Here is an 11985-nt window from a genome sequence, read left to right as displayed (position 1 = left end):
GGACGTACATTTCATGACAGGAAGTTAAATAGGGACTCCTCTGTATGTAAAATAAGAAGAAAAGTATTTTTAGACTGATCTGAGAAGAACTGATTTTGTTTCTGTGTGCGTGAGATGACAAAAGTTTTACAGTGATCCTAGAAAACTCTCTCTCTTTCTCTCTGCATGTTTAATGAGCATTTACATTAATCACTTTAGGCTTGTGTTGTGTTACAGGTCCAACCTGTACGATTGCTGTCATGACTTAATGAAAGACACGTGACCGACATGTTAATTGGGGATTGATAAAGTATTCTGATTCTGATTTAACGTAAAGGTCTGCAAGTCAGAAAAGGCAGCTTCCTGCTCCACTGCATTCCTGGCCGTGCTTATCAGAGTCGTGCGACAGCCGCACAAACCAGATGTTTTTCATTTTTTGTTGAGCATTTGATTTATTGAAAGCTGTCAGGATGTAAAGAGAATTTCAACCAACATGACAAAATATGCTTCTAAAAGAAATTGCCGACCCCAGATTGAGTTGTGAAACAATGTGATAAAATAATTTAGAAGAGGCGGTTAGAGTTACTTTCAGAATGAAATATTGTACTCTTTACTCCACTGCATTGTTGTTGCTTTTAGGATAAATGTTTAGCATAAAATTCAAGGACGGTTAAAATCAAGGGAAACTGGACCGGTTGAAGATACTTGAAGACGTTTTCCGTTGACGGGCATTGAATCCCAGCCATTCAACCTCCAGGGGGGTCATTATCAAGGTAATGAATACCACTTGGTTTGTTAGTGCTCCTGGCTGTTGGAACGACAGTCGTTGTGGTCGTTGGAGTCACATGAGGGCCAAGTCTGAATGACTGTCATTGACATTGTCACGAGACCAAATGTGAGTGTTTATTATCTCTCCTGGGAAGAGATTAGGGGGCGGCATTGAAGGTGAGAGGTAATTGGTGTCTTAGCCCTCCTCCTCTGGATGGTCTCTCTATTCTGGTGGAAATAGCCTCTTTCACCCCTCTTTCGGACCACCTGTCCTCCCTGTTCAAAATATGTACATGGTTATCATCGAAAGAGAGTGCCTTTATCCTTCAAATGTAGGTAAACTGCTACGTCTTGACCTGAAGTGTTAGTCCTTCTGTGTACACTAGATTGCATTTCTGGTGTTTGGGTGTGCGGTCTTTCAGGTGGACCAGTATCTTTCTGAGCGTGATCTTGAGTTTAACATTCCCACAGAGGTTAAATAGCTGGGATTCCTTGACAGTCACAACTGAAGAAGAACCTCAGATGAGAGGCGAAACATCTTGAAGTATCTTCAATCAGTTCAGCGGCGCTTGCATTTAACCTTAATAATTATGACCTGGATGACTGAGAATCTTCAAAGACATAATAACATTGTCGAATACAGCACATTGTCAAAGATTAAAGCAGAGATTTTAGGCTCTGAGTTTGGTTTTTAGCAGTTCCCCCCAAAGAGATTTCCCTTTGAGACTTCTCACAGTTTCATTTTAAGGCCTTAATGGGCAAAACTTTCATTTCATGAAAAAGGTACATATTAATGAAAAAGAATTATGTAACAGACTTTTGTTTTTTCTTCATTCCTCCCATTACAGTTTTTTCACAGTTGCTAACATGCATCAGTCAAAACTGAAGTCACGTTGTCAAAAGTCTTCACACAGTCAGAGAAACAAAAGTGCATGTGGTAAATCATTTTTCATTGCTTTCATACAAAATGCATTCAGTGACCACTTTCTCCAACATTCATGAACCATTTTCTCATTCACACTCCCACCAGCTGCACAACACTATATGTTTGCAGCACATTTTTCAACTTTTCGCCAACACAATGTGCCCAAAAACACATTAAAAACAGAAAATTCTTAGTAGAATATTTACAGTAAAATGTATGTTCACGTCTATGGTGCATAGGGAACTGTGCGTTTTCAACAAAGTGTGGTTTAGAACTGCAGTCTGAGTGTAAAGCAGGAAATGTGCTTGTATTTCAGCAGAATTGGTTCAGAGGGTTGGTACATGATTTGCAGGTTGTGGTCATTGTGTCTCAAGTGTTATTGTGTAAATCACTGAGAAAAACTGCATTGCAGCACTGACATTTTAGGAATTTGTGTTTCAACTTTTTGTTTTTCACAAGTGCATTTCTGTTTCATTCTTTTTACACGTAGTTTAGTAAAGTCAATAAATTAAATGAAATATGTGAAAAATCATTCCAACTTCAGAGATAAATGTTCTTCATTTATGTATAATGCTCCCTGTTGTAAGTGTTTTTTAGGTCTGTGTGTTATGAGTGACCAATGCATGTAGCAACTGAAAAAAACTGTAATTATCTCACAGCCTTTTGTTTGGGTTTTGAACTGTACTGAACGAAGCAGTTAAAACTAGCTCCACCTCGAGCTGCTACAACAGTAAAATGCTTCCCTGACATTGATGCATCTGTAGTAAGAATCTAATAAGGTCAAAACACCCACACTCTCCTCTCCAACAACTGGAGGATTTTATAAAATGAGTCTTTTGAACCGGAGTAATGAACAAAACTCTCTCCATAAAGCTACATTTTTTTATTGTAGCTCACATACATTCTCCCATTCCTCCTCTGGTACACTCAGGTTTCTGTCACTTTCTGTTGCATTAAGTGACTTACATTTAGTTCATTTTAGAGAGAGACATTTGTTTTAGATCCCTATTAAGTTTTGAGATGGTTTTATTGTTTGTCTCTTGGACACTTTGTTGAAGAAAGGTACAGTTTGCTGTCAAAGCCTTCAGACAAACGGCAGTCCAAGATCTTTAAGTCTGTGTGCTGACGTAAAAAAAACAAAAAACAAAAGAATGAACAAAATCGAAAACCAACGCTGGTCCTCATAAAGACTCACGTACAAGAACACACACACAGAAGAGACGAAGCACCGGCTCAGGTCTGTTCAGGATATGCGTAGTCCATGTTTATTTATTAGTTGACAGTCTGGGGTTAGTTTGTCAGCTACAGTACAGCGCACAATGCAACAAGCAGGTACAACATCAGCAACCCTCAATATTGCAGTACACCCCCCCCCCTCCCCACCACCTTCGTGTGTGTGTGTTTGAGTGTTGAACCCCACTTCACACAAACATACAAACCCCAGCAGCCCCACTCCCATCCCCAGTAGAATCATGTCCCTGCTAGATCCTGTGATACTGATCATATCGCTACTGATGACAATACTGACCGCGTCATCGTAACAATAATAGCACTGATGTTGTTGTTATAAGCAGTATTATAATTATTATACCTAAAATGTTTTTTCTGTTTTAATCCCCCCCCCCCCAAAGGTGTTTATATGTATAAAAGAAGGCTGCAACAGAGACAGACAGACAGACAGACAGGGCTGTACAGTCAGACCTGGGAGACATTTAACAGGGCGACATGCTGAGGTTGGATGGCGGATTATTACACTGAGAGATTAATGAAGCAGGCCAGTTTTTTCAATAGTCCTGTGTCTTTTTGTTTGACGGGCTGATTCCAACACAAAACAAGGCAAGTAAAGGTAAACATCCCGTAAACATCCTGCTAATTCATGTTCCGACATCAGACGCGCTAAGAGTGCGCCCACACTAAGCTGGCTAAATCTGTAAACCTTTTCTCTCCGGTTCAGCCGTTTCCAGAGTGTATAAATCTTAAAACGTCGACTTGGTGCGTTTCAGCATGTGAGGAGAAAACACAGCTTTTGCAAAATGATGATGTGACCTGCCCAGTGAAGGTCGGGGGTTGCGTGGCAGTAAAATTAGGAAGAACTGAAGAAGTTGTTGTCATGAACCTGGATTCATAGTGATTTTTCCAGATGCCGTTGCAGTTATAAAACACCGATTTATGTCTGTCTGTCCCACTCCTCACCAGATGTTGGCTGTGATGCCGTTTTGTTGTCTGCCGGCTGAAAAGAGGATGAAGAAGACGAGATTTAACTGGTTTTCTATTGGTGGTTCACTGTGGACAGACTAAAACCACACTGAAACGCTCATGAGGGCGCAAGTTGTTTTCACATGAAAACAGAATGTTGTTCTGAGGACACAAAGTCAATGTACCTAATAACAAGTATATCTGTGAGCCTCACTGCTGCACTGGGTCACATGTTCCTTCATCAACATGAACACACACACTGTAGTTTATTCTGACTCAGTCCCACATACACGATCCTGCTGCCCCAAATACTCACTGGAGAGCAGATTCATCCGCTGCCGAAAATAGTCCCCAACAAATGCAACATTACCTCATGTGTAAGTTACATTTGTTAGAAACTACAGTGTGCAGCGGTTTTAGAAAATTACTGAGCCTTTAAAAAAATGAAACTATATATTTGTGACGCCCTCAAGTAAAAAAAAAACGTGTTTTGCTAATTGTTGATTAAACGTGTTGTGGAAAAACCACATCAGACACAAATTATTATTCAAAGCAGAGTATTTTTATGTCTTAAAACATGTGTGGAGGGGATCTTTTAATATTTAGGCCTCCAGTAGGAACCACTGAGCTTGAGGCTGAGAACCACAGACAGGAAAGTCAGACAGCAACATTGTTAGCTTTGGGTTTTTTTCAGATTTGCTGACAATAATGCTCAAGATGTGTGAAATGACTCCTCAGGCTCATCCCTACAGTCCCTCTCTGCTCCCCAAACATTGAAAACAAACTTCAGCTCTGGGTCCAAACACATGGGACGTCCTTGGTTGGTAATCCTGCTTCACATAATGTCAGACTGAGTTTGTCTGGCACAGTGTAGCCACAAAAAGAAACCCTATAAGGATTAAGATTGATTTCCAGTACGGGTCCATCCACGACTGCATCTCGCCCATGACCATTAAACAGCACTGCCTTGGCCGGGTCTATAAATGTTGACATTTATGACATGACTTCTTAATAATCAATATAATCTGCTGCATCGCTAAACGCTATAAAGAAACTCGATGAAGGGAGGGGTGGTTGTTCTCGCTATGATTCTAGTCTTCTCTAAATGTGTCTGGGCTACACAAGAGGAAAAGCTAAGAGGAGCTGATGGAGGGTGGGGGAAGGGGTGGGAATGTGGCATGATATAAAGGCAGGTCAGCAAGGAGCGCCGCAGTACAAAATCAAACACAGCAACAGATCGTTTAAAAAAAAAAACAATTACAATTTGATCATCTTATAAAAGAAGCAATGGAAATAAAAAAAATGACAATCTCAAGGTTCTATTTACATTCAGAGAATGATACATCAGATTCTCTATTTCTGTCAACTCCTCCTCCTCATATTTTTCTGTCCTCCTCTTCCTCCATCCTCCCTCTCTCCTGTCCCATATGGTTTTGCTACAGAGGACCGGACCTCCATGTGGTTTCCAGAGGCCTCCATTTTATGCATGCATCAGTATACAAGTGTATGCATGGTGTGTGTGTGTGTGTGTGTGTGTGTGTGTGTGTGTGTGTGTGTGTGTGTGTGTGTGTGTGTGTGTGTGCGTGCACAGGAGTGTCTTTCTGTTTTGTAATCTACGGTAGCCCAGAAAGCTCAATGCACTGCAACATACAGAGAAAACAGCTTCAACAATTTCATGACAAGTGTGCAGCATTTAGGGGAAAAATGCAGAAATATGCTGCAAGTCGCACAGAAGTCAGTGTGAATTAGTTACAAATGAACTGCTTCCAGGGGACACCCGAAAGTGTTAAGCACACCTGGGACACACTTTTTGTTGACAGGGTTTGTTTGATTTTGTTGGTTATTAGTTTTCACATTCTGATTGCACATTCAGGTATTATTGCAGATATTTGCTGTGGATGCAACGTTAGCCTTTTGTTGATTACTAGCCTACTAGTTCATACAATATTACATAATATCTGAATATGTTTGCTTGTGTCCATGACATGAATTGAAATCATTTCTGTTGTGTTCTCTCTTTGCATGTGTTTGCGGCACTATGAGCTCTCAGGGCCACCGTAACATCCTGGTCCTGCATATCACCTGCTGAGCAAACAGGAGGATGATGGAAAAGGAAGAAATGGATGATTGGCAGATGGATGGACAGAAAGAGAGAGGAGAGGAGGCCCAACTGGACTCTCTTAAGGCAACAGATCTCCCATCGCTGCAGGTTACAGGGCAGGGACGGAGAGCGTGAACAAGCACACACGAACAGTCAGTCTGTAAACTCATATGCTAAATATCAACGGAAGGGTTTTTAAATGCCTCAGGGAGGGGCATGCATCTCAGGTTTGGGAGCCACTCTGACGTCCGCGCACACATCATAAATAGCTAAATCATTCCCAGACGCATGCACGCAAACACAAATAAATAGCTCGCAAAGAGCATAAACAAAGACACATAGTGGTGATGTTTGACAATAATGCACAAAAAGTAAAAAAAAACTAAAACTAAAAATGATGATGTTTATATAAAAAAGGAATTTGACATTGATATATGATATGAAATGTATTAATGAAGGAACAGAAAGAGATGGTATGTTTGTACAGGATGAAATGACTTTTTCCCCTCTTTATTTTTGCCTCACTCTTCATTACATCAGCCATCATCTTCCTCACCTGGACCGGGTTGCACCAGCTGTTTGTAAATCTGTCACTATTTCAGACACGCTAAGTCTTTCATAAGCTCTTAGTAACTACTGGTTATCCGAGGAAGGTTGAAATCAAGGGCAACTGGACTTGGTTAAAGATTCTCGAACCACTTGCCCCTGATTTTAACTTTCCTTGGGTAACTTTGACCTGGATGACTAAGAACCCTCACAGATAACCACTGGTTAGTTTCAAACTGAGCTAGTATAACACTTATTAATGTGTCAATCAGGCACTAAGTAAAACGCTATGGCACTGTCCAATCAGAAAGCATTCACAAATGGAAACAAGGAAGTCTCCCACTGCATCATGTTTCAGCCAGAGATCCATCATAAAGTTAAATAAACTTTTGTATGTGTTTTTTATTCTTGTAGCAGGCAAATTGTTCAGCTGGTTATCAGCTACTCAGCCGTAACATCCGGGAGTTACAAGATGTGAATATTTAGCAACGTCTTCTCTCCACGTTACGACAGGTTTGTGTGGTGCAACCTGTTTTAATTTAGTGATGCATACATTCTGACTTAGTAAAGACTTTCTTGGCTAATATTGAATTTACAAACAGCTGGTGCAGCTGGCTCCACCTCCCTCTGTCTTTCTTTCTTATAGAAGAGTGAAGGGCTATCTGGTTGTATGTGTTTGCTTGTAGGTGTGTGTTTGTTTGTGTGTGCGTGTGTGTGTGTAAACTTGTAGTAGAAAAGGCAAGACATCCTGTAAACATCTTCACTGCATAAACCTGTGGAATGTATTGAGACAGTGTATATGTATGTATGTATGTGTGTATTCTTGCACAATAAGATCACAGGCAGTGGAGTCAGGAGTGGTCTGTCCCTTTGTGTTTTGTTGCAGGCAGGCAGTGTATATGTGTGTGTTTTTGTAATGTGTGCGTCTAGGTGGGCCGGTTCAGGATGCTCGACATGGATGGAGCGATGGGGGGGGGCGGGACTGCGTTAACGGGGGAGGCGGGACCAGAGCTCTCGTTGCCGTGGGGAACGGGCCCCCGGCCGCTGTACTGGCCGATGAAAGAGCCGTCCTCGTTGAACTGGATGTCCACGCTGTCCCCGTATTCAGCCAGAGAGTCGTCACTGCCCAGCTTACTTTCCGGGCACAGGGACGGCTGGCTGTCTGAGCGCTTCTCATCTGGATCACTGAAAGACAACAGAGGGAGAAACACCGTCAGTAATTACTGTAAACTCTCATATAAAAGCTGGAATTCAAATAATAGGCCATGGCGAGCAAGGACCTAAAGGGCCGGTCCCTGATAGAAGCACACGGAAGGAGACTTGTAAGGGAGACCGGGGGTGGTTGTAACCCAGGTCAGTTGTAACACATCCAGGTTTCTCCAATCAGAAACAAGTTACGAATCACCTGATTCACTCTGCACATGCTCAGTTTAGTCCTTATTCTGCATGGGAAAAAGTAGCAAACTGTGGCAGCACAGCCAATTTTATAAGGTCAAAAATTATTTTGAGATAAAAAAACATTTTGCTTCATTTTTTTTTTTTCAGCTTTGTAGTTAAACTCATCGAACATCATGTTTTTTTTGTGTCTATGTAGATATCCTTTATGCAAAGTTTTAGCTGAAAGGTAAGCTAGGTCATGGCTACAAGAGTCTAAAATAGTTACAGCAGTGTAAATGTTACAACCTACACCAAGATTATATTTTGTTCTATTTATATGTTTTCTTTGAATTTCTGGATGAGTCTGACACACACAGTAATGATGAATTGTTTTATTATTATGTTCAAATGTTAGTGTCAGACCTGTAGGCTTCTCTGGGGGCCCATGAGCACATGTGCGCTCCTGGAGTGCCATATGTCGATCACCACTGTGACGGTGCAAGACAAACAAGCACAAACTCACACTAATATTCAGCTGGTGCAGATTTGCACAGTTTGTTAAATTGTATTATTATATTCACTACTATGTCACTGTTACTGTAAAAATAAAATTATAATTTAACTGTTGAATCTTGAAACCTTTACAAATCAGTTTATTCTCATATTCCTTATTGCATACATTACATTTCACCACAGTGTATTTACAACTAACCCAGACTATGGGGTGCATTGTAACGTTTAACTCCTTGTGTTTGAGACATTTTCTGTCTGTGTTGCAGAGATGACAGCCACACCGTTTAATAGCACAAATGTTACTAGTTTCAGATTTTAAACATACTGGTTTAAAAGAGCTCCAAGATACAGAAAGAAATGTCAAAAGTGTTACAACAATCCCCGGTCTCCCCTACCTTACTACAACAGCCCACATACTTAATTTAGTATAAATATAATAATATAACTTAATAATAATATGATACTAATTTCATCAGTACAACAACGAAGTCGTGGAATTCTCGTCACTCTGCTGCTCTGGGTTTGTCTTTTTTAACAGAGAAAATGTTTCCTACTCCGGTTAATTCCAGCTCTTCTTTGTCATACTCCTGATCAATGTTAAACTGTCAACAAAACCCAGGACTTCCTGTTGGATTTTTTACATTAAAAGTATATCTATTAAATGAAGGCTGCAAGTAAAATTCAGAAGTAAGTGTTGAGTTTTAATTTATGGTAGCTTAACATTGTTGAGGAAAACAGGCAAAGTGGAACACCTGACAGGACTCTTGTTGCACTGACAGAATTACTGCAGTGGAAATGGACTTTATACTGAATGTGCGAAGACAAAGAGTGAACAAGGAGGAAGCGTTAAGTGTGCATTAACTGGGGAACAGGGGAAATTAGGAATAAAGGTCGGGCTCTCTCTACCACTGTGGTAGTTTAATTAAATTAAATGACACACCATCACAACACAGTCATGGGCACAAGAAGCAACACATGCATGTGAGAGTTAAAGAGGCAGGTAACTTCCTCACCTCTCCAGGGATCTGCAGGCACAGCATAAAGGAAAGAAAGAAAAGTGTAAAAAGGAAGGAGAGCCGGGAGTGTTAGAGCTGTACGGCTTAATGAAGCAAGCAGCTAAAAACATTAGTACAAAAAAATTAAAAATATCGAGAACATATCGAAATGGATGGAACAGTAATTTATTTTTAAATTAAACCGCTCAGATTCCTGTTTGACTGAATCAGTGATGCATTGTTACAAAAGTAGGTAAAGCAGCACAGGGCCAGAGGCCGGACACTGAGTCGATCAAATAAGCTCCTGTCTTTCCTCTTAGAAGCAGTGCACTCTGTAATGGAGAGGAGAGTCCACACTGGCCTTTCCTGAGAGGAAACTTGTGTTCAGACTATCACAGCATCATCATAAATCTCAGTACACTTAGGAGAAAAGCTCATGATACTGACTACTTACAATAAGTTATAAGTACCTATAAGTATATAGGTACAATTAGGAAGGTAGGTAGGCTACTTTACTTTTCCATTGTCTGCTACTTTATACTTCTACCCCACTGCATTAAAGTCCAACATAAATTACACTTCACATATCTGCTCTGTAAAGCTCTCAAACTGTGAGAAATGTGTGTGAAAAAAAGTCAGAAACCAAAATGAAGAAATGGAGAAAAATATTTATATATATGTTTAAGTTTCATGATGATTCTTTGCATTCATTTGTTGCAATATTCCTAGTTCTTCATCTTTGTAATATGGACAACTTATACCCATACAGTCAATAAAACCCCCTGAATTCAGCGGCAGAGCAGACAGTCACACTGCCAGCAGCCTGCTACACAACACAAGAGCCACAGACACTGAAGTAAGCTAATTAGCTGCTCAGCTGCAGCACATTAAACAGCATGTAAACATACCTGCAAACATCCCTTTGTTCTGGCTAGATGCTGGTGTGGTCCAGCAACTAACAACACACTGTCTTCCCATGACATGTAGCTACATTCACCTGCCAGAGCTCAGCCTGCCAGCTGCTGTAAGAGCCATTCTAATATTTCCTCAAATACATTTTGTCATTTCCTTATAATAATAAAACACTATTAATGTTCATATGCTTTTCTGTTTCCCTTTGGAAACAATTACATGACTCAGGGTGAGGAAAGACCCACCTGTACTCCTCATCTTTCATCGGACGAGCTTCTGAGTCCATCTCTTTGTCTTCTTTGTCCTTCACTGTTGGAAAAAAACAAAAGTCTGATTGTACCTCAGTGTGTGTGTGTGTGTGTGTGTGTGTGTGTGTGTGTGTGTGTTGTTTGTCTTACCTGCGTATTTGCCGCCTTTGCTGCGTTTGATAAGGCAGAGGATGAGCAGTATCAGCACCAGCAGTAAAATGGCGCTGATGAGTCCTATCAACCAACCTTGGGCGGGGAACCTATTGGGCATTTCCGTCGGCGCTGAGAGACGGACAGAGATCATCAGCAATACTAGAAAATGATTAATACCAACACCCCCCATCAACCCAAGCAAAGTTAATAATAATGCAATTTGTCACTCCTATTCTTTTCTGGGCATTATGATACTTTAAAGTTTAGGTAATGTAATTAAAGGACATTCAGTTAAATTTTTCAGTGAACTAAGCTGTGGGTTACTACTTGAGCTCTGTTTTTTAGCTTGTATTTGTTTACAAATTGGCACGTTAAATGTGTGCTAAATGTGAGCTATTACCTCTTCTGTTTGCAGTGTACCCATGGACATACAGAAAGAAATCTTTAAAACCTGATGAAGACATATTCTGGAGTTATAAGGACAGTCTTTTTTCTATTATTCGGAGATTGTAGATGCCCTTGGCAAATGGTCGCTTGCAGCTGCTTTACCATAATCACCTCCATGAGCTGTGTGTGAGCTGTGTGTCGCAGCCACTGCTGCAGCTCCAACTACTGACTGTGATAAAGGGCCAAATCAGCGGCTAAACTACAACTTCCTCTGGTTTTCAGAACACCAGCATGCACCTGTCCCTCTCACCACACACATTATCTCAGGTCTCTCCCTCCATTCCACTGTTCAACTGCGTCACCGTGTACTGATGGAATTAGTGCTGTGGACAATTTACATGCCAGCTCTGTTAGTAGGCTGCAGGTAATTTCACGTTCCAGCCAGAATTTACAGTATCAAGTTAGGAAAATCCAAATATTGTGTGTTTGTGCATGTTTCTAGACAAATACCTGGTCCTATGGTCCAATGCTCATCTTCCCACTGAGTGTCGTTTCCGTGCATGATCACAAGGTGGTACTGAGTTCCTGGTTGGAGGCCTGTCAGTGAATAGAAACCCTGCGTGGAGTTCACCACTTCTGACTCCTCCCACTGACCACCGGCTGCAGCAAACACACACACACACAGGAATGTCATTGATTAGTAAAGTTCTCCTCATGAACATTTCTTAACTCTCTTCCTCTTCTGTCTTTCTACCAAACAATATTTTCACGCGTTCGTCGTTGCCTCAGGTACGTGTTGATCTTGGAAGGCAGGTAACTTTGTAAATGGATAAGCCTAAAAGCACATGTGCACATTTAATAATTGATAAAGGAATCCTCTTTTGT

At 40.9% G+C, this 11985-nt stretch overlaps 1 protein-coding gene across 3 annotated transcripts in view; it reads right to left on the bottom strand.

Annotated features, from left to right (window-relative positions):
* Window positions 1–3262: 3262 nt before the first annotated feature.
* LOC119905023 (neural cell adhesion molecule L1.1-like) overlaps window positions 3263–11985 on the bottom strand; it is a 69690-nt gene continuing 60967 nt past the window's right edge. For 2 of the 3 annotated variants that reach the window (XM_038721703.1, XM_038721705.1), the window contains 5 exons: window positions 11611–11760; window positions 10711–10842; window positions 10558–10621; window positions 9419–9430; window positions 3263–7700 (listed from right to left, as the gene is read on the bottom strand). In XM_038721703.1, coding sequence (XP_038577631.1) covers window positions 7442–7700; window positions 9419–9430; window positions 10558–10621; window positions 10711–10842; window positions 11611–11760 — 617 coding nt within the window. In that variant the 3' untranslated portion in view covers window positions 3263–7441. The remainder of the gene's footprint in view (window positions 7701–9418; window positions 9431–10557; window positions 10622–10710; window positions 10843–11610; window positions 11761–11985) is intronic. The other variant, XM_038721704.1, reaches the window with a different exon arrangement.

The sequence above is a fragment of the Micropterus salmoides genome, unplaced genomic scaffold (assembly GCF_014851395.1).
Source record: "Micropterus salmoides isolate LMB-PRFRI ecotype aquatic unplaced genomic scaffold, ASM1485139v1 Ms_hic_scaffold_16, whole genome shotgun sequence".
Lineage (NCBI taxonomy): Eukaryota > Metazoa > Chordata > Actinopteri > Centrarchiformes > Centrarchidae > Micropterus > Micropterus salmoides.
This window is presented reverse-complemented; position numbering and strand designations above follow the sequence as displayed.